The 23,827-nt window shown below is 41.0% G+C and overlaps 1 protein-coding gene across 2 annotated transcripts in view; it reads right to left on the bottom strand.

Annotated features, from left to right (window-relative positions):
* Positions 1-621: 621 nt before the first annotated feature.
* The window catches only part of LOC144531377 (carboxyl-terminal PDZ ligand of neuronal nitric oxide synthase protein), a 56,282-nt gene continuing 33,076 nt past the window's right edge, over positions 622-23,827 (bottom strand). The window contains exons 8-12 of one of the 2 annotated variants that reach the window (XR_013503212.1): positions 21,578-21,739; positions 17,716-17,917; positions 15,180-15,510; positions 7,482-7,776; positions 2,603-2,692 (exon numbers count right to left, since the gene is read on the bottom strand). Coding sequence is in view for 1 of the 2 variants with exons in the window: in XM_078271474.1 (XP_078127600.1) it covers positions 2,131-2,692; positions 15,180-15,510; positions 17,716-17,917; positions 21,578-21,739 (1,257 nt within the window). In the remaining variant the exon portion in view is untranslated. Of the gene's footprint in view, positions 2,693-7,481; positions 7,777-15,179; positions 15,511-17,715; positions 17,918-21,577; positions 21,740-23,827 lie in introns of both variants that reach the window. The other variant, XM_078271474.1, reaches the window with a different exon arrangement.

The following is a 23,827-nucleotide window of genomic DNA, read 5'->3' as shown; positions in this document are numbered from 1 at the left end:
TATCCTGTGTAGGGCTGCATATTTTAATAATCAAGTATTCTACCGATTATTCCATCGATTAATTGAGTGATTGGATAAGAAATACTTTTGCTTTACATTAAACCACAATAGTAAATATACAAAAGAGAGGTTTCCTTTTTTAGAAAAAGCAACATTTCTTTTGCCTAAATTGCATACATTAACAGGGATGGATGATACCATTTTTAAGAACTGGCTGCATGGGTGTCAAGCCCCTTATTCTGTTGGCAAAAGTACATTTTTGGTGGCCCAAATGTAAATCTTTTTCACCCCCTTCCCATACATGCCTCTGGCTCTTTACACTGGCTATGCAGAAGAGCTGTTCTCTAAGCCCAGGTAAACGTGACTGTACAAAGCTGACAGCAGGGCTATTCAACTGCACTGTTCTGGGGGACCCATTTTTAGAAGGCTAAAACTGAGTGAGGAGAAAGAATGAAGAATGCAGACATCACATTTTTAGTTATCGAGTTTTTCGGAGGAATCGTTTCAGCCCTAATCCTGTGTGCAATATCACATAAGAGTCTGATGTTGTGGTTTTCTGCATATAATACAAACATACTCTGGGTATAAATTTGTAGGGGGGAAAAAAACACAAGTAAGTGCTGAAGTTCTTCAACTATTCCTCTTTATTTTTATTTTTTTTCCCATTATTATTGCTGTTATAGCTTCCTGCCACGTGATGTTGCGAAAAGCCTCGTTTCTGGGTGTTAAAAGCTTCGCCTGTGGGCACTGACACCTGCACCTTTACGCCACCTCTCTTATCACACCTTAGCTGCTTTTCCTCTCACGACCATATATGACTTCTACATTCAGAAGGTTACACCTGCGCTTACTTGAATAAAACACTATTATACTATAATGCAATAAAATCTTGTCACATGCATGTTAAAACTTTTAAAAGGGAATTTGAACAGGGAATTTATTATTTGCAAATTATTTTCTCAGATTATTTAACACTTAATCTATAAAATGTCAGAAATGCCAGTTCAAAACCAAACAGATATTCAATGAATATCTGAAAAAATTATAATATATGTGTGTCTACACACAATGTCAGCTTAATTCATCTTGACAGCTCTAAATGAAACAATTTTGCTGGCGATTCAGGATTTCTCAAAGTGAAAGGCCGAACAGAAAATCCATCTACCAAGCTGTCTTTCTCCGGTGTCCTCTGAGATTCCCCAATTATCTTCCCATTGAGTCTGAGGGTTTATTTTATAACACGCTCTCCACTGAGACGGGTGCAATCCAAAGCTTTCCTGGCCGTAGGTTTTTAAGATTTTTGAGGGTAATCTTTCTTCCTGTGCTCAAAACTAAAATACATTAAAATTCTATGTTTTTTTTGAAGGATTACAATAATGCTATATACAGCATACAAAATCCATGCAAATATTCCACTAATTGTTCCAGTGCTGCTTCAAAGCCTGCAAGTCTGAAAGTATCACAAAACATTCTAAAACCCACTCAACTCCGATAATAATGAAAAAACATACGACACAGCCACAAATAGGTGTGCATAAACCAAAACACAACTACATCTGCTCACTTCTATCCTCCCCTTTTCCTTTATCTGACTTTCTTGTTCTTTTCACGCATCATCCGGTCAGGTGCTGTACAGAAGGCGAGGCTCTTTCCAACATCACCAACATGTGCATGATCATCATGATCACTGTGATATCTGCAGAAAATGAAATTTCCCACAATAGTTTGCACCACAGTGAAGCAATATACAAAATAACGTTTTAAGGTTGACTACTAGCAAAAATAAAACGTGGTCCCTCATTCTCTTTGAATTCTACGGTAACTTATGTGTGACCTTAACAGTGCAAGAATTGCTACATGTATTCTGCTTAACATTCTAGTCACTAAACAGTAAATTAGATCATTAATATTATTACAAAAATACTAAATCTGACCATTGGCTAATCATTTACACAATAGATTATTTTTCAGTTACTGGTATATGCTATGTCTGTACTGTGTCACAAGTGGACGGAATAATTAAAGGTCCTGATATGGAGCCCAGTGCAAACATAGGAGGGTCTGAGAGTAAGTATTGCATTAAGAGCTGATTGAAGGATGTAGTGGAATGTCTCCTATCAGCTCATTCTCCTAACTCCGCTGTGGGACATTAGGTTCTTCCTGGTTGCTCTCCAGCAGCTCATCCTCAGAGAAACTGATGTGAAGGCAGGTATCATTCATAGGAGAGGAGAAGGGCAGTGGGTGCTCACAGGTGTCCGGATGCGAGGCGAGGGTTGGGGGCTCAGCATGGTACAACTCAGAGGAAGACAGAACCGCTTCATTTCTCTCCTCCACGGGACTGTCACAGCCGCTGGAGGCCGTTAAAAACGTCCCGCGGTCCCCGAACAGGTCGTCGTCATTGCGGAGCGGCGACAGCAGGGACTTGGTCTCGGAGCGCACGCCCGAGTCCTCGCTGGCTGAGCAGGAGCTGCTCTCACCGTTGCTGAGGGAGTGGAAATCAGCAGAAGACAAGGAGCTGGGGGTAATATCGGGGAATGAGAGGCTGCTGCTGTGGCTGGCCGCCCCATCATTAGCGGTGGCCTCTCTGGCCATGGGCACGGCTGTGACTTCTGACCCCGGAGACAAGGTCCTGCTGGCCCGCTTGCGGTTCATGGAGGGTGGGGGATCAAGTTTAGGGATCATCTGTTTATATCTGCCAGTAAAGAGAACAGAGGCACAGGTTAGTGAAGTCTGACAAAACGCCTTTATTGGTTAACATGTTGAGAGAAGATCCATGAAAACTTTCATTGTCGTCATTGTGCTAATTCAAATTCAGCATAATCACATCTCTCTACCACACAGGTGCATGAGAATAAGCCTCAAGCCAGTTTTCCTCTCCATCAGTCACATTATCCCCCATTAACTTGAGACGTACTGTGACGTAAGCTGTTACTAGACAAGATAGAACCACTCTCTTTCTGTCTGGCTCCCTGCGGTTTCGGCTGACTAGGGACTTATCTACATCCCACAGCTCCCCTGAAGAAAGGGAGCCCAAGAAAAAAAAAAGTGGGGGGAGGGGGGTAAGGGTAAGGAAGCGAGAAAAAAGCTGTAGGCTTTCCCCTCCTCACACCAGAAATAGCTACACTGCAGTGTTTCTGATTGTACTACAGAAATGCCACGGCAAGCACCAGTGCACACAATCGCAGTCATTCTCTTGGAAAATGAGTCCTGACACACACCCGCTAACAAGCCTCGCTTCCTCCCCGGCTCCCCTTATCCACATTATTCTGGTGGCTGCTACAGTAACTTTGTCCCCCCCCGTGAAATCAGGTCTATGGTTGAATCCTGGTCTCAGTAATGATGTGACTTGCTGATGTATTTACTGTCTCTGCTTCTGTACAAGATTGGTGTTGATAGCTACAGTAATGACAGACTTATAATGATGCAGGGAAACTCCATCGCCGGAGATAAATACCCACCATTTCCCCTACTGACAAATGGAGAAGCACACACACAGCACTGTGGGGGTAAAAGTCAAGTTGAACTCCACTGACACAAGCGGTATCATCGGAGTTCTTTTTTTTTAGCCATTGTAGCGGCATTGCTCCAGAGATGTGGTCATGATTACCATTGAATGGATTACCATTAAAATTATGTACAGACATTCATGGTCCTGACTTTCATCAAGCTACACAATGAGGCTGTTTTAGTGGCATATTGGATGGATCGACAGAAAATGTTGTACATATATCAACGGTTTACTTAATTTTTCCTCTAGGGCCACCAGCAGGTCAAAGATTTCCCTTATTCTGTGAAATATCTCAACATCTACTAGATGGATTGGTACACACTTTAGTACAGACATTCATAGTTTCTAAAGGACAAATCCTAATTACTTGTTTGATCCCCCTGACCTTTCCTCTAGCGCCACCATGAGGTTCACATTTGTGGTTTTGGGTGAAATGTTATTATGTTATGCTCAACTGCCATGATTCATGTACCCCTCAGGATGAATTGTAATAACTTGCTGATCGTCTTAACTTTTCATCCAGCACCACTGCCAGGTCAATTTTTTGTTTTTGGTCCATTATTTTATGGCAAAATTTGTTTATACTAGAAAAAAACTGAGATTCCCATCAGCCTCAGTTATACATTGTGTTTAGTTCTAATTAGAAAATGTCAGCATGCTAAGGTGCTGTGTTGCATAAGTAATGAGTTATGTAGGTGTTAACTACACCTGTGCTTTTAAAACTAATGAAAAGTCAAAAAGGTATGCTGTGAAAAGGCCCATTTCTGCACTGAAAGAAGATTGGCTTTCCAAATTATTTGCAAAAAATAATTGGATTATAATTTTTTACTACATACTGTAGCTCGTTAGCCAACTAGTAGCCACTAGCAAAGATGCTAACAACAAAAAGACATCAAGTAATATTTTGGTTAAATACAGTGCAACATTACAAGCCAGACTATCTATCTATCCACACACACACACACACACACACACCCACACACACACACACACACACACACACACACACACACACACACACACACACACTGAATACCTTACTTTCCCTGACTATGCTGTAAATCTGTGTGTATCCACACTTCTGGTCTCTGCTCACATTTACAAACTTTGTCTAGGAACACATTATTGTTTAATTTGAGGAAATTACACTAGGGATGTAACAATGAGTGATACAGTGCTCCTAAAACAAAAGGAAACCCTTGAATACTTGTATTGTTTTCTCTGCTGGAGTAATCGTTTCTTTGGGGCTTATAAAGATAAACAGTCCAGCTTAAAGTTTGATTCAGCATTGGTTTCTTCAATGTGTGTGCTGCCAAGTTGTGGGGAAGAATGTGCAGCTGGATCAAGGAGCAGGCTGGTCTCATTATCATAACTTTGACTCAGCACTCCTTTTTTCTGTCACATTGACACCCCTCCACCTCACCGCCAGATCTCCCTCTACCGTTTCTCTCTTTGCACTTCTGTACCTCTCCTTTTATTACTCCATTGTTTGTCTCTCCATTCATCTCGCTCAAGTGCAGAGATCTTCAACAGGGGGTCCGGGACCCATAGGTGGTCCTCCGAGTTACTACAGGGGGGCCACCAAATTATAAATTTTTTGAAAGTTGTTTTTAATTTGTTTTAATTTAAAATATTTTACTAAGGTAGCCATCCACAGATAGTTAATCCTAAGCATTTACTGTGCCACATGTATGTTTAAAGGCAGTGACACACCAAGCCGATAATCGGCCGTAGGACAGTCTGGCGAGGTCAGTGACTCGAGTCTGTTCGGTGTGTTCCGTGCCGTCGTCCGTCCGAGGAGCTGTCAGCCTTCATTTTGGCCGACCTGACATGTTGCGTCAGAGGGCGGGCAGTCGGACTCCATGGCCAATCTGATTGGTGGAGTGCTAACCTGGAAATGACGAGCGGGATTAGCGTGACTAGAGTCTCTCAAAATCTGACGAAAATCTTTTAAACTGACCTTTGTCAATCTGAAATGAAGACAGATTCAGCAACTGCATGGCCTATTTCTCGCTTTAAATATTTTCAGAAACACGTTTCGGGTGAACTATTTTAGTAAAATCTGAGATCGTATTCTGAACAAGCTGTCATGACAGTCTGGCTTTGAATTTACGGAGAAACCAGACCCACGTGACGTCCAATCAGCTGCCGTTGGCAGTCGGCATCGCTTCGGTGTGTTCCGACTGCCTTTTTTGCCGAAGGTCGGCTGTCTGGTTATTAACCCCTAGGTTCATTTTGCACCGGAATTGTCCTTAAAGGGGTCCTTTGCTTAAAAAAAACCTTTGAAGGCAGGTTGAATGAGACTAGAGCAGGGGCTCTAGTCTCATTCAACCTGCAATGCATCTCAGCTGCTGGTGTCCTTATCCTTTAGCCTCTTTTCTAGTCTATTTAATTTGGAAATTCTGTCACACAGATATATAACAAACAAGGACAGAAGAAGGTCAGTTCCATCCCCTCAATGATTCATGACACATTTGTGTAATTTTGGATGTCAATGTTGGTGATTATGAGAATGAGCTAATTTTCTTTGTGTATGATCTTTAGAGCTGTATTAGATGACTTGCTCTGACTAAAAAAGGGTGATTTTATGTTACCTACAGACCACAGAATTTCTAAAATCCCAGTCTTCTGTCAAAACAGAATTATTACACACTTAACTTATCAGCACAATATCCCTCTCTTACTGTCGGTGTTAGTGCACAGACTGAAAGACGAGCTAATGATCTGTGATATGGCCCACAGTGCTCAAATCTTCCAGTGCTCATTATACCATGATGTTGTACAACAGTCGTCACACTAAAGGAGATTATTAAGCGCTTGTTCAAGCCAGAGCATTTACGACAGCTCATGTACACAGTTCATGTTACTGCTGAAGAAGAATATCTGAATGCTTTCTTCTGCTGTAGCATTTAGCAATCCACTGGTTTCAGTTCCTTTCAGTGTGGCATGGAAATTAACTTGCAGAGAGACTTGAAATGCACTTGATGATACTGTAGATAATCCATCACAGTGAGAAATTCATTGGGTTTTCTTTTTTAAAAGTAAGATTATCTTTTTGCTGTAGTGCATTTGAAGACAGAATACTTCACGTCTTCTAAATTGGGGCATTTCATTGTGGGTGGAAAGCTCTGAAATTAGAAAATAAGCTGAATATTTGTCATGTATAAGGCATCAGAATTCACATTATCCTGTTTGTTATCCGGGTAAATTAAAAACAATTATGTTCTGATCGTATGCAGGATTTTAAACCCCCAATTTTAATCTACTTTAAGGATATTTTTGTCTGTCATTGCTAGCCACAAATTAAATGAATGCATTTCCTTCTGCTTCTCTTCTACTGGTGCAACAGTACAGTTTGTAAGACCTCTGATGGTGTATTCCTGAGGCTGGGCTTATTACTTTCTCCACCTGGAAGATGGTGATTTGGTCAGACTGAGTAATGCAAAACATGCACATGACACAAAAAACACACACACACACACACACACACAGACACACACACACACACACACACACACACACACACACACACACACACACACACACTAACTCCACTGTAACACAGTGAGTGTAAGACAGGTACATCTTGGGTGCTTCTCTTCTACCTCTGCTCTGACAGTTTTACTGTTCAGGTGGAACCTCCACTGACAAGATAATGCCAAATCTTGACATGAACATTTCTTCTATTTTGGCAAACGTATGCGATACAATACAAGCGCTCACAGTCCAGCAAAGTGTATAAAACACAGACAGCGCTACCCTGCATAAAACTCTGATTCACTGATTACATCAATGCAAATGCAGAACCACATCTGCATGTAAATGGAGGTTATTATGCAGTCATTAGCAGAGAAATCACCGGTGAGACCTAAACATGAGCCAGCAAACACCCACACTGTTCATCCACCACATGCCGAGTGCCATGCTTGTGCCACAGACAGTTTCACATGCTGGTTGTCATGAAAATACTCACATAGAGGGAGGAGAAGGGGCAGAGAGGAGAAGATGAGGAGGAGGAGGAGGAGGAGAGGAAGAGGGCTAAGCCAGTGGAAGAGAGCTCCCCAGGCTCTTAGGAAGAAGCAGGCTGGTGCAGCAAACGATGAGAGAGACAGGGATAAGGAGGGATGATAGAACGTATGAGCTGTGGGTTTAAGGCAGCAGCCTGCTCGGTGGGTAATATTTTGGAGTTTACTTTGTTTGAGCAGACTGATGGGGAAATGAGGGATGGTTAGATGAGGAAGAGGAAGAGCAGGAGAGGGTCCTCGCACCTGTACCAAAGAGAGGCAACAGTTAGACTACAGACAATCAGGGAGCTATAGTATGTGAGGGACCAGTGGATTAAAAAAGCCAATTTAGCACATTAAAGCCACTATGTGAAGGATTTTTATACAAATAATAATGATTTGATACGTTAATAATACAATACCATACACTATGGAGAAAAAGCCAGTCGGAAGCTCAAATCAAAGTGGTCAAGAATTCAAAATGCTTCGACTTTGAAGTTGTGAACCAAAGATCGGGCCATTGTTACAAGAAAAGCATCCAAAATAAATACAAATTATCGTTTTCCAAACAGCGAAATCTAAAGCTACCGCCCGCCGATAGTACTGCAAAAAACAGAATTCTTATGTGGATGTTTTTAATTTATTTAAAGGGACCTTGGGAGTTAACTTTTGATCTTACACTGTTTTATGTAAACAGGCTTGTACTTTCTGTCAATCTTTTGTGCAGACAATTCAGCTGGGACAATTTCATGCCCATCAAAGCCATGAAAGTGCTCCAACTGAAAAGCCCCAAATGTTTCCTCCAATTTCGCAACTCCATGTACACTGTCTGCTCCTCTAACCAATCCACTACAAAATGAACAAAGTCCCATCTTTCTACTGCATTACCATCACAAGATGGTTAAAGCTTTAGTGATATTAATGAACGTCCGTTACATTCAAGCCGTTGCCAAATGAGTTGCTACAAAGCTAATTAAGACTATCAGCTCCACACAACTCTCTCTGCATTTTTTTTTCAGTATGGCTATTTTCAGAAGATTGTGTCGTCCGGTGACTTTCCCGCGCAGAAGCTTGAGTGAAGATAATTACCTCTTCTGAAGAGTCCATGTTTTTTTTTAATCCTCTGCGTCGTCTTTGGCTACTAGCAACTGTGTGGAGGAGGGGTTGGGGCATGTGCACGATCACGGAGGGCTTTTATTAGGGCTGGGCAATATATCGATATTATATTGATATCGTGATATGAGACTAGATATCGTCTTAGGTTTTGGATATCGTAATATGACATAAGTGTTGTCTTTTCCTGGTTTTAAAGGCTGCATTACAGTAAAGTGATGTACTTTACAGAACTTACCAGACTGTTCAAGCTGTTCTATTATTTGCCTTTTCCCCACTTAGATATTATATCTACATTACTGATGATTATTTATCTAAAATCTAAGTGTGAAGATATTTTGTTAAAGCGCAAATTGTCAACCCTAGAATATCGCCGCAATATCGATATCGAGGTATTTGGTCAAGAATATCGTGATATCTGATTTTCTCCCTATCGCACAGCCCTAGCTTGTATCATGTGGACGCGCCGACAGTGTTGTTAATACTTAGAATTCATCATGGGAGCGACAGAAACTACGCACTATAGCTTTAATGGATGTTACGGCAATAATGTTCACTGTGTTGGGTTATCTAGATTTGCAAGTTACTGTACTGTACTTTTACACTAAAATGAATGCAACCCAATGGCGGCCTCAAAAGGTAATAGATAAGTCTTTAAAAAGTGTAGTAGTTCGTGAATAAAAAAAACATACAAAACCACTGGTACGGACCTTCAAATTTCACTTTTTGGTATTAGAGATGTGTGTCAGGCTATGCACTGCCAATACTTGTTTAATGTCACATGAAAATCAATAGACCAATGCAGCAAAGGTGTTTTAGAAATTAAAATGAACCTGTGTGTCTGCAATACATAAGACTCATAAGCACAGCATGCTGGTTTACCTCACTCATTCAATAAAAAAGAAATAAAGCAGGCAATTAGGAGAAGAACATGAAAGAAAAGCATAACACATTTGTATTAAAAAACAAAGCAACTGAAAGAACAAGTAGGAGGTTTAAACTCAGAGAAGGGACACTGGGCCTTTGTGAATGCATGTTGCTTTTGTAAAGAAATTAACACGCAACACCCTTCTGAGATGCCTGTGTGGGATGTTTGAGCATGTAGGTGGATGAACATGAGAGCCTGCAAGAGTATAGTAGGAACCGCAAAGTGGCTGCAAATCTTTGAAATTTGAGCAATTGTACCCTACAGAGCAACGCTGCCTGACAGAGTCCCTGTCAATCATTATTCAGTGACTGGTCGGCCGACTTTTCAGCTCTCCAGCTATCACACTCAGCCTGACATGAGTCTTAGAACACAGATGAATCTTAAAAACGAGAGTATAGTATATCTCTGAACAACAACAACATGTAGCAGTGTGTAACTCCAGCTGGCAAAACCAGCTCCACCTAAACGCCTGTAAACATCCTCCATTACACTCCTATCACATTGCTGCAATTAAATTACCGGCCGACGAGGCTGCTGGTGCAGCCGACACACAGGTGATGATGTTGATGATGAAGAGGGAAAATAAAAACGGATAGAGGGGGGAGGAAGACAATCACCAGATAGGTCAGGAAATGTGATTATGCAACATACAATGCTGTCAGAGAAAGAGTGTAAAAGAGTGCAGGCAGTCTATACCATGCCAGGGAAAAGCATGACTCACTTGTGAATATTATATAGTTGGGTGTTCATATAAGCTGGTCACCATGTTTGTTTTTTGCTCTGTGTGGGCATGCTGCAGTTTGGCTCTGGGGATGGCAATGTTGGTCCAGAATGAGATAACGTCGACTGCATAGATTGCAATGAAATTTTATACAGATATTCATGTTTCCCCGATGATTTCCCCTACTGACTTTGGTGATCCTCTGACTTTTCCTCTACAACACAATGAGGTTGACATTTGTGGTTTTGAATGAAATGTCTCATTCATTCATGTCCCTCTCAGGCAGGATGACGTATCATCCATCAGCTTCAGTGATCCCTTAACTTTTCCTCCAGCACCATCATCAGGTCAACATTTTAAATTGCGTCGTACTTTTGTTTATGACCAAATATCCACATAACTAGCATGGCTGTGCGTATTTCAAAAAGTGGAAATAACAAAGCTCAATATTCTGCCCACACAGTGTATTTTAAGTCTACTATTACATCCTATTTCAATTGTTCCGTTTGTTGTGTAAAGCGTGACTCACTACATGGTTAGATATAGTGTTAGTGTGGTATGCCAACATACCATATGCAGTGATCATATAGCACTCGAGTCAGTGGGCCAGCTGGAGAGCAGGGATGGATTATGGTCCATGCTGGGCGATAAAATGCCTGTGTCATTTAAAGCTAAATTGTATGAGGGGTGGAAGTAACAAAAACAAATTGATAAAAATGCATGTGAATTAAAAAATTGTGATAAATTATCAAGTGATTTGAATAATGTAAAGCTGATTTGATTGGAAAAGTCATGAAATAATGAAAACAGAGCCACGTTTCCTAATTTTCCACTTGTTACATTCATAATACAAAATTTCCATTTATCAGTTAAAGCAACCAATTTTCTTACTTCTGCCCAAAATGTCAATGAAAAACCATGCCCACTCCACGCAGCTGGGAGCAGGGCTCTGGTTTGGCTGTGGAAACTAACAACAGCAGCAAATCTCAGCTTGGGGGGGAGGGGGGAGGGAATGATAAATGTCAACTGGGTGTTGAATGGTAGACAGTAACACAGCGTTGTTTATTATCAGAGCAACACTGTTCCAAATAAAATGTTAATCAAGTTCATCAAATCAATCCACAATTTATCACTATCTTTCAATTGATATGTATTTGACCGCATCAGTTTTTTTGTTACTTCCACCTTGAGGCCACTTTCAATTCACATGGATTTTCATGACCTCCATTTTTATGTTACATCCACCCCTCATACAATTGCCCTAATAATGTGAAGTGAATAGATTCCATCGCCCTGCACGACCAGCACTGGACCCAGGGAGAGGTCAGCTCAGGCAGGACGAAAAAGGGAGCAAGAGGATGAGGAGAGACGGGGCGAGAGGATGGCAGAGGAGTCTGTCTACTAGTTTGCAGAGAATAAAATAAGGCCACTCAGGCTGTAAACATTGATTCACTGGGGAAATCCAGAAAACAAAAGCAAATGGAAGCAATAAAATGTGCCATGGTGGGGGAGGGCGGGTACAGGAGTCTGAATGCGCCAAAGGTAATGTAAATGACTTTGGCCAGGGAAACACAATAAGAAGTTTCCATTTCCCCAACCCTAATTTTGTCTGATTTTCCTTAGGATTTAGTGTGATTAAAAGTTGTTCTATAGTTGAGCCACATAAGCGGCATAACGCTACCAATTATAACATTGAAAGGTCATGTCATAAACTAAGTTTCTTTGCTGCTCATTTTTCTGTTCAGCAGGAAAATAATTAGTGTTTTTTTCCCTGCAGTAATAAACTGACTTTTTCATTATTTTTATTTGCCATTTGTGTATAAACCTAGATAAAACATTTATGCTTACTATTTACGGAAAGATGATGTCACTCAGGAGAGGCGGCAAAAACATAGCCAATAAAAGAGGGGGAAGATGGCAGAGAGGGGAAAGCCACTTTAGAAAAATAACATAAAAAGCCCTGGGGGTATATTTTTAAGCTACTGAATCTTTCTTTAAGCCTTTGAGACACAAAATAGAAAATGTGGTGGGACAGAGCAGCTCAGAAGGAAGAGTGGTAGACAGAAAATAGAAGTCAGTTGTTACATAATTACAAATAAAAGAGAAAAGGAGGGGTTCAGCCTGGCACACAACACACTCCCAGATAAAACCAATGTTCAGATGGAAATGTACAGTAACAAGATGCCTCTTGCCTCTCTTTGGACAATATTTAAAGTTCTCTTTCCTTTTATGTTTCCCCCTCACTCATGCAAAAGAAAAACTATTCTGACATATGGACTGGGGTAGAGTTTCAGGTTGTGCAGGGATGGGAGCCTGTGCTGCAGGAAACCACAGGATGAGCGTCTGGCTGTAGGGAGCTCAGCCACACACACACACACACACACACACACACACACACACACACACAAAATACACACTACACTGATGAGTAAATTCCAACTCCTTATTTTTGTCTGTTTTGAAATCAACTTGAACATGCTCTCCTCGGAGACTTCGCTGTGGATTGCTTTCAGGGAGAGATAGTGAAAAGCAAGGGCAGAGACAAATTAAGTAAGAGGATGAGAGAGAGGAGGAGGGGGATAAATAGGAAGAGTGTGTCTTGCTTGAGAGCTCAACTTGATCTTATGTAGTAAATGCTTCTTTTTTTTTCCATAGCTGGTCTTTGTGATGCCTTTAAGAAGATTAAAAGCTCATTTAAAAGCTCATTAAAAAGTAATTAGATGTTGTGGCTCCATATATGCATTCAAGGTAAGGGCTGCTTTTGTATCAGTGAGCACTTCACAAGATAAAATGTGCAAGACAGCGAGAAATAGAAGCTCAAACATTGCTAAAAATTTATCATAAATTATTCCAAAGAAAAATTCCATTTAATGTCTTTACTCTCTCAACTCTTGTTTTAATGGCTTTTCAAAATGAGTTATTTCATGAAATAGAAACCTTGCACAGAGTTTCTGTGTTTCTCTTGACTCTCATTCTCTCTCGCATGCTTCTCTGATTACCTCTTTCAACCTCCAAACGGATCCCCTCTTTGTTTGTCTAACCCCGACCCTTTTCTCCCAGTGTTCTGTAATCCCCTGACTACAGTCACACTTTCATTAGCTGCAGGCCGTTTCTGCTGAGTTGAGCTGTTCTCCACTAATAACACTAAAAGCTACAGGCTGCGTATGTCACTGTGTAGCCCGCTACCTCAAACAAAAACTGACTGGTACCACATTAGGAATGTGTATGCACATTGAAGGAATAGTTCAGACATTTTGGGAAGTATTTGCTTTCTGGTAGAGTTAGATGAGAAAATCGATACCACTGTTATACAGTATGTGGCCATTAGCCAGCAGACACTAGCTTAGCACTAAGACTGAAATCGGATGGAAAGAGCTAGCTGTCTAAAGGTAAAAAAATATGCACTACCAGCACCTCTAAAGCTTACTAATTACCATGCAAAAAACAATGGGAAGTTATTGTATTTGGCCATAAATCAGCTTAGAAATCATAGAGAAAAGATGCATCTCATAACTCCAGAACTTGCCTGAGAACCATCCCATTTTTAAGTTTTCTTCAGTATAAAAGTAATCCAATGATAGTTGTCTGTACATTGACCCATTGTAAACATAAACTACTAATAGCCAATTCTGCATACTTTTAATGGACTGCCTTTGACTTCAGTACAGGTATTCCTGCTTCCAATGTTACATGATTGCTGGATATACCAAACTAACTTTTCTTCACTTTCCTGGAGCAAGAGTGGATAGCTGAAAGGAACATGTGGAATAAGGTTGGGGGGAAAAAGGTGCTACGTAATGCTGGCTTTTCAGTGTCTATTATTTCGCTAAAAGCCAAGTCAATAAAAAGCCATTTGCCAACACTAAATATCAAACAAAAGCCAGACATTATATCGTATTAAGTTGCCATGAGCTGTAGCCTACATTCACCACTTCTAAACAGAGGCAGAACATAACGTAATCTCGGAGATTATTCCTTCACAGCGCTGTACAATGCGAGAAAATCTCAGAGCTGAACCGGGCTGACAGCAGTTTTCATCAGACTCACCCGGGTCGGTTTAAAGGGATACTTCACCGATTAGCATTAAGCTTTGTGTCAGTAGAAACCCGGTAGTATTTTTGAATGACCATGCTTCCCTCCCTCATGTCCCCCTGAGACGAGAGTCTGTATTGTGGGTCTGGAGAAAAGCCTCCAATGACCCAAAAATCGTCATTTAGCGTCAAACAGGCTCTCTCTTTTCAGCAGCAAACTTTTATTTATATATGCAGGAAACTTTATTACAGACTGAATACTCGCTGCGGTGTTGCTCGGAGCCTATAATGTGTGTGCACTAAGTCGTCTCTCTCTCTCTCTGATTACAGACGGATATGTGCTGATTAGCTCTCATAACGAGCCGGGTGGGTAGCGCACTGCCATGAGTCCATGAGTGATTAATCCACATTTTCATTGTGATTAAATTCTGAATCTGCAACGTTCTATGTCAGGTAAATATAGTAGTACAATGTCACTCTTCCTCTGATGTAGATGTAGACTACACTGTAAGTCAGTAGTAGGATATACAGTGGAGTTGCGTATTAAGTGGTTTGGGGTCCTTCTAAGTAAGTAATTTCGGGGTACAATTTGGTTTTGAAGAATTCTACAAGCAGCAATACCACAGGCCAAGCAATAGGGCCGTTCCAAACAGGCACATTTTCAACGGGCACTGTAATAGTTAATATAAAAATCAGAGAACGAGAGTGTTAACTCCTCGCCAGAAAGCAAACTAGAGTATTTCTCAAAATGTAAAGCTATTCCTTTAATGTATTGTTACAAAATAATTTGATTAAACTACACGCTGCCAGTTGACTGACTGTTAATTGGTACAGTATTAATAAGAAATATTTAACAACACAAAGACAGTCTTACTTTTCATCCATGTTGGCAGAGTTCCTTAACGTGAATGGGGCGATCTCATTGCATGAGCTCTCGTTGTCGACCGCTGTCCCATTGGCCCTGATAAAGGGGTCCGGGTCTCTATTGACCAATGTGGCTGGTTTGGTGCTGTTCTCCAGGTTGAGCAGGTTCAGGTAGGACTCAGCGCAGTCCACTTGGGTGGGGGAGAGGGGTGAGGTTTGGAGTGGCCATGCAGGTGTGGAGGTGATGAGCTGGTCCAGGGTCCGGCTGTAGTGATTCTTTAGATTCAGAGTCAGAGCCTTTGCTGATGTAGACACGGAGCTGCATGGTGACTGTTGACCATCTGGAATAGACAGAAGACGAATCAACAAAATGCCAGAATCAAAACAAAAGTAAATATTTGACAGTGAACCACAAGCAACATGTTGGCTCTTTTTTATTTTTCTAAAGACAGTCTAAATGCTGACTCTCATTACAGCACTTAGGCCAGCCATGTCTGAGATAAGCAGTTTCTATCAGAGGGACTAACATGATTAATACAAGCATGAAACATGATGAAGTCGCTTTCAAAACACACACACACACACACACACACACACACACATTATTATTTTGGCAAGACTGACTGTTCTTTTAGCTCCTGTAAATACATCCCTCCTCCAAAAAGCCTCCTTTGGGAGTGTACAAATCTATTACAACTGTCTATTCCAACTGAACAATAATGTTTAGTTGTAATTGGCCGTCAGATAGGCATTACTTTACCTATGTGTATTTATGAAGATGTTGTTTGCAGTAGTGTTAAACTTGATGCAATTTATACAGGGGCGTTTCAAATGTTTTGCCCAGCCAATTACAAACATGAGGGGGATATTAGAAACACCACTAACTATGAGCTCAGTAATAAACATATAGTTGGATTGACACCGCTCTAATTGCATGTTTACACCTAGGCATTTTTGCCCAGATTTGGTGACACGATTACATACAAAGTCACGGCACGAATGGGGCGACGCGAATGAGGCGAACGCATGAAATTCACGTAAATTGGAATATTTCAACTTGAGCGAGACATTTGCGTGACGTTGTGTGGGAAAAGCCTATCAGTGTTTCCATTTTCCTGATGTCTTGACATTGTTGAATCAGAAATGGAGGAACACATTACTGTCGCCGGCTGTGGTCACCCAGAGCTCTATAGTACCTCATTATTTGACTGACCTTTCCTCTAGCGTCAGCATTAGGTCAAAATTATAATTTGTCAGGGGCGCCCTCACCTCACAGCTCACCTGGTTGAGCGTGCGCCCCATGTACAGACTCAGTCCTTACCGCAGCTGCCCGGGTTCGAGTCCAACCCGCAGCCCTTTGCTGCAGGTTGTTCCCCGTCTCTCTACCCTATTCCTGTCTTAATCTGTCAAGGCCAAAAAGCCCAAAAAATTATCCTTAATAAAAGAATTATAATTTTTTCAATACTTTGGTTTCTGATACCTGCAAAAGTAATGACATTCTCATCAGCCTCAGCTATAGTTAATTAGTAAATGGTAGCATGCTAACACAAACTAAGATTTGTTAGTATTCAGCTCAGCGCTATGCCTGAATACAGCCTCACAGAGCCCCTGGCATGGCTGAAGACCCTTAGTCTCGTCACTATTATACACATTAACAGAGTGCATGCAAAGTATAAAACATGAGCCTGCAACATTTAGACAATCCGATCTGAAGTTAACTATATGAAAACAGAAAATGTTCTTTGCTCATGGAAATGTGAACATTTTCAGATGAATTAAAAATTGTTTTAATAAAATGAGGATCCTCTAAAAATGACTAGAAAACATGTTTGAGCACTAACTCGCTTTCTTAAATAACATTCGCTGGTGCTTTTCATTAGTCCTCATTAAACGAGATTTAAGTGCCTCCTTTGATATTGTGGTCAAGAAATCTTCAAGATAAGATAAAAAAAAAAAACCTCACCAAACTAAAAGACTTTGAGAACATTTGGCAACCTTTGGAATCTTATCTTACAGGACAAGCAGTATCCAGATCGCAGTCCGGGGTGGGTTATTGCGGGTAGGGATTAGAGCCTCTCGTTTGTTAGTTTTTATTTAGTATACTGTAAAAAAAAAAAAAGAAGCACTGTAATAACAATTTTGTAACTTGATTTTTGAAATTAAGCTTCAAAATAAAAATCTTTGAACCAACAAAATAAACTCACTGGCATCTACAACAATGTTTTAAAATGGTTTTGCTCGCACCAGGAGTACTACGTTCATTCTCCTCAGTACAAATAAAAGCAAAATGCCCAAATCAGGGACACCCCGGAGGTACAACGGGAAAAGCACTCGTGTTCACCTGCACAGCGAGGTTCAATACCTGCCAGCGGTACTTCTGCTCCGTCAAACCCAACTGACGATGTTTGCAGGCAGGAAGCCAGTGAGGGGTCATGGTTTGTGTCATGCATAACTCCACCACTCCCAGGCCAACAGAGGAGTGAGCAATGACAAGGCCTGCAGCACAAGGGGAACTTGACCTGACATGATTACCACCAGTCACTTACTGTGTCCATTAGCTTGAGGCTCCTGTTGTGGCTGCCCTGGTTGTGTTTTTGGGGAGGGGGCCTCCAGCTCTTTCAGCTGCTGCACGAGCAGAGCCATGTGCTGCAGCAGGTCCCTGTTCTGCAGCAGCAGCTGGTGGACGCGCGCCTGAGCCTCCATACGAGCCGCAGTCTCTGCTGCCATCTGATCCTTCAACAGCTGCACCTGTAGTGGAGGGTGAGGTGTATTTGTTTGGGCGCGATTCGATTCATATGCAAAACATAGATGCATTATCCATTACAATGTTTGATTGAATGGTTATTTCTTTTCAATTCCACTCACTTCCCACCTCACGTACACCATGGGTTTCTGAGGATATTATGGGGACAAAACCAGATTCATAATCCTGCCCATATTTATTTTATTGAGACTGAAACTGAAAAGATTGATGGGATGGCTACTATGGTGGATCATTAACTTGCGGGTCGATGTTGCTATGGCGGTGCAATCAACCGGATCAGACATGAAATACTAAAGTAAACATGCATTTGTGTTGCAGTTCCTCAGATTACGCTATAAATAGGAGGTTTGATGAATCTCTTGAGATGCAAATTTACAAATGTTGCACTGCTTGTATTTCATTACACTTCACTGACTGTCCTTCCATTACTGTGTTGGTGCTGCCCCCTAGTGGGAGAGCATCAGTAGAAGACAGTGCGTAAAGATAACATGAAGCCCAAACGTTACTGAGGCTTCACTGTGAATAACTGAAATGAACTCAAGATGAAGATCCCCTTCACAGGTCTTTAACTGCTAAATTGTGCTAAAGCATTTCCCAAACAATTCTTCCTGCATGTGTGTAATAGTGTGTGTATTAGCCACAAGCACAGTAAAATTGCACCATGGATGCTGTGCATCCTAGTTAAGAATGGGGAAAAAGCGTGACAAGTTTAATTGACAAAATAACTCCAGTTTCATTTTATGCCATACCCCAGGTTTTCACAATCTGACTGAAATAAATATGAGGTTGAGTGAAAGAGCAAGATGTCATCAATGTCACTGAATAAGCCAAATCATGGTTAATAATTCATGCCATACTGGATGAGCTAAATCCACAACATGAGTCAGGATCAATCTGTCGGGTTCAGCTGGGCCATGCCACTGGCTTTCACTGAAAACAGGTGAGAATCAAGTTTAATTTATTCCATTTTGATTATTGGGCTCCCCCCTCAAAAGAAAGACTATTGATTTGAAATTAGCCTGTCAGTAAAAGATTATAGAATGAGCAAAGCCTATGAGAACTGTTAATGTCATTAATGAAAGCGTTGAAAAAGTGAATAGAAATGTATTTTGTGTGTATTTTTAGAAGAACCAATATGAGTGGAGCTGAAACGATTAGTCGACAGAAAAATAATCCTCAACTACTTCGGTGATCAATGACTTGTTTCAGTATTGTTTAAGCAAAATAGTGAAACAGTGCTCTCTGGCTCCAACTTGTCAAATGAGAGGATTTTCTGCTTTTCTTTGCCATACATCATCAGAAAGGGAATATACAGTCAGGTCCATAAATATTGGGACATCGACAAAATTCTAATCTTTTTGGCTCCTTACACCACCACAATGGAGTTGAAATGAAACGAACAAGATGTGCTTTAACTGCAGACTTTCAGCTTTAATTTGAGGGCATTTACATCCAAATCAGGTGAACGGTGTAGGAATTACAACCGTTTGTATATGTGCCTCCCACTTTTTAAGGGACCAAAAGTAATGGGACAGATTAACAATCATAAATCAAACTTTCACTTTTTAATACTTGGTTGCAAATCCTTTGCATTCAATTACAGCCTGAAGTCTGGAACGCATAGACATCACCAGACGCTGGGTTTCATCCCTGGTGATGCTCTGCCAGGCCTCTACTGCAACTGTCTTCAGTTCCTGCTTGTTCTTGGGGCATTTTCCCTTCAGTTTTGTCTTCAGCAAGTGAAATGCATGCTCAATCGGATTCAGGTCAGGTGATTGACTTGGCCATTGCATAACATTCCACTTCTTTCCCTTAAAAAACTCTTTGGTTGCTTTTCGCAGTATGCTTCGGGTCATTGTCCATCTGCACTGTGAAGCGCCGTCCAATGAGTTCTGAAGCATTTGGCTGAATATGAGCAGATAATATTGCCCGAAACACTTCAGAATTCATCCTGCTGCTTTTGTCAGCAGTCACATCATCAATAAATACAAGAGAACCAGTTCCATTGGCAGCCATACATGCCCACGCCATGACACTACCACCACCATACTTCACTGATGAGGTGGTATGCTTTGGATCATGAGCAGTTCCTTTCCTTCTCCATACTCTTCTCTTCCCATCACTCTAGTACAAGTTGATCTTTGTCTCATCTGTCCATAGGATGTTGTTCCAGAAATGTGAAGGCTTTTTTTAGATGTTGTTTGGCAAACTCTAATCTGGCCTTCCTGTTTTTGAGGCTCACCAATGGTTTACATCTTATAGTGAACCCTCTGTATTCACTCTGGTGAAGTCTTCTCTTGATTGTTGACTTTGACACACATACACCTACCTCCTGGAGAGTGTTCTTGATCTGGCCAACTGTTGTGAAGGGTGTTTTCTTCACCAGGAAAGTATTCTTCGGTCATCCACCACAGTTGTTTTCCGTGGTCTTCCGGGTCTTTTGGTGTTGCTGAGCTCACCGGTGCGTTCTTTCTTTTTAAGAATGTTCCAAACAGTTGATTTGGCCACACCTAATGTTTTTGCTATCTCTCTGATGGGTTTGTTTAGATTTTTCAGCCTAATGATGGCTTGCTTCACTGATAGTGACAGCTCTTTGGATCTCATATTGAGAGTTGACAGCAACAGATTCCAAATGTAAATAGCACACTTGAAATGAACTCTGGACCTTTTATCTGCTCCTTGTAAATGGGATAATGACGGAATAACCCACACCTGGCCATGGAACAGCTGAGCAGCCAATTGTCCCATTACTTTTGGTCCCTTAAAAAGTGGGAAGCACATATACAAACTGTTGTAATTTCCTACACCGTTCACCTGATTTGGATGTAAATACCCTCAAATTAAAGCTGAAAGTCTGCAGTTAAAGCACATCTTGTTCGTTTCATTTCAACTCCATTGTGGTGGTGTATAGAGCCAAAAAGATTAGAATTGTGTCGATGTCCCAATATTTATGGACCTGACTGCATCTAGGTTTCTCACTTTTGGTCAAACAAAACAAGACGTTTTAAAGACGCCATCTTAGGCTCAAGGAAGTCGTGATGGGCCTTTTTGACCACGATTAATCGAAAACACCAATCGTCAAATGTATCAATAATTAAAAATGATTGTTAGTTGCAGCCTTAAATCTGATCTTGTATTTGAAGGTGTAATACAGTAGAGGGTTCAAAGATACTTGGTCATGTGTGTCCAGTTACTGTTGTGTTTTACATAGTCTATATCCTTGGTGTTCCACTTCGACGATTGCTCCAGTGATGCAGGAAATTCCACCGGATGCATGTATTTTCCGGTTCCTTTCGCTTTCATTGTGTTGGAATTTTAAATTTGGTGGATTATGAGGACTATTGTTGACTGCTCCTCAGATCTCTGCAGGGTAAACTGAGACAGCTAGCTAGACTATCTGTCCAATCTGAGCTTTTTTTCCTCGCACGACTATTTTGCAGCGGCTGTGCGGAGTTTAGCACCGCCCAAGACGATTCTGATTGGTTTAACGAAATGCCATTAAACCAGAGCACGTTTTCCTTCCCATCTCCAAATGCTGTGTGGAGTAGCCAGACTCTCCCTCAGCGCGCTTTGGAAGAGGGTCTGGCAAAGCGAGACTATGTTTTACACAACCTGCACACTGCGTATGAATGTGTGTTTCTTACCTGTGCGACAGCCACCTGTGTGTGCTGCTGTTGCTGCTGTAGCTGCTGCTGAAGAAGCTGCAGATAGTGCTGTGATGCCAGCGGAGTGAGAGAGCGAGAGCAAGGGCTGCTGGGAGTAATGCCTTGGGATGTCACAGTGAAGAGGGACCTTCGATCAAAGTCCTGAACACAGACAAACACATAAAAACACGTTTTATTGATGGAAGGTAGTAAAACAACATTTCTCCCTGACATCGTATTCCCTGACACATACTGTAACCCACAAAAAACCATCAAAGACACAAAAGGACCTCAGGAACCATAGTGCTGCCAGTTTTTCCAACTCTGGCTTCATGGAGCTATTTTTAGACCTCAGGACACCAGATGAAAGCAATTAACGAGCCAGTAGGATAGAAACCACCCAGTCCTCTAGAGTCCCCGAGACCAGGACTGCGACCCACTGATCTGGAGCCCCTTTGAGCCCTAATGTAACCCTTCATCAGGATCGGAATAATCCCTGAGCTCATTATCATACACACACTCTCTTCCTCCGTCTTCATTTATCTCCCTCAGTCTCCTTCCTCCCTGGATTTTTAGATCATTGATGATCTCTGGTAGCACAAATATTACTGGAAGAAATTCCCTCAGCAGCTTTTCACTACTTCACCCTCTTCTCACAGATAGTAGGGACAGATCAATTGTGTGTCAATGTTTCTGTCCCCAGAGATATCAGCACTGAACCAGAGAGACAGATTTAGTGTGTAACTATGTTCAAGTCCAACATAAACGTATACAATTCATGTCTGTATAATCACACAAATTGCTACTGCTGTCATGCAAAACTGCATGACGCTTTGGTACAGTGGTACACAGTATACTGTAACTCCTACATCACACCACTAGAGGGCGAAGTAGCACACTGTAAAGTACAGCACATTCAAATTGTGATCAAGCAGATTATCTAAATTTGTGTCAGTTATTACTGAATAATAACTAAACCATTTTTTTCTTCCAAACTTTACCTTTACTTGTTGCTTCTTTAGTACTGAATATTAATAATACAATTACTGGTTAGGGCTGGGCGATATGGAGAAAATCAAATATCACGATATTTTTTACCAAATACCTCGATATCGATACCGCAACGATATTGTATTGTTGACTATTGGTGCTTTCACAAAATATTTACACAATGAGATTTTTGATAAATAATCATCAGTAATGTGGATATAATGACTAAGTGGGTAAAGGCAAATAATAGAACAACTAGAACAGTCTGGTAAGTTCAGAAAATGACATCACTTTACTGTAATGCAGCCTTTAAAACCAGGAAAAGACCACACTTATGCCATATTACGATATCCAAAATCTAAGACGATATCTAGTCTCATATCACGATATCGATATAATATCGATATATTGCCCAGCTCTATTAATGGTACTTGAAAAAGGGTTTGATTAATTGATTCGTCAATTGTCAGATAATTACTTGACAATGATTTTGATTATCAATTAAGCGTTTAAAAGGACAATTCCGGCGCAAAATGTACTTCGGGATTAATAACATATGTTTACTGTGTTGAGCGTCCCCTGGGACATGTTTTCATAGTAGTCGAATGTGTATCTAGCTTCAGCTAGCTTTAGCGCGAACCGGTGATTAGCTTGCAACGCTTGTATTCGGGGCACTTGGAAAGTAAAAACAAATCAATATTTTATACCACTAACAAGGCTCAAAATATCACCACACTTCAACGGTAGCATAATGAGGGTCCCAAAATGTTAACCCAAGCATTGAGAACATTGTAAGTGTACAGACAGTTTATTAAAAAGATAGTTTAGAAAGACAGTAGCTCCCAAGACGGCGGCCATCTGTATACGAGAACGTGACTGTCTTTATAATCTATCTTTTTAATAAACTGTCTGTACGCTTACAAAGTTCTCAATGCTTCGGTTAACATGTAGGGACCCTCGTTATGCTACCGTTGAAGCGTGGTGATATTTTGAGCCTTTTTAGTGGTATAAAATAGCGATTTGTTTTACTTTCCCTGTGCCCCGAATACTAGCGTTGTAAGCTAATCAGCGCCGGAATTGTCCTTTAAGTAATTTATTAAGCTAAAAAGAATTTACTGCTTTTGTCTGTTTAATATAAAAGTAAATTGGACATATTTTTGTGTTAGATGGTTGGTTTGGCGGAAACAAGCAATTTAAAGATGTCACCTTAGGATCTGAGAAATTTTAAGTGGCTTTTTTTCTTCTCTTTTTTGTCAAAAC

The sequence above is a fragment of the Sander vitreus genome, chromosome 16 (assembly GCF_031162955.1).
Source record: "Sander vitreus isolate 19-12246 chromosome 16, sanVit1, whole genome shotgun sequence".
Lineage (NCBI taxonomy): Eukaryota > Metazoa > Chordata > Actinopteri > Perciformes > Percidae > Sander > Sander vitreus.
The sequence above is the reverse complement of the archived record's forward strand: the minus strand, read 5'-3'. Positions and strand labels throughout refer to the sequence as shown.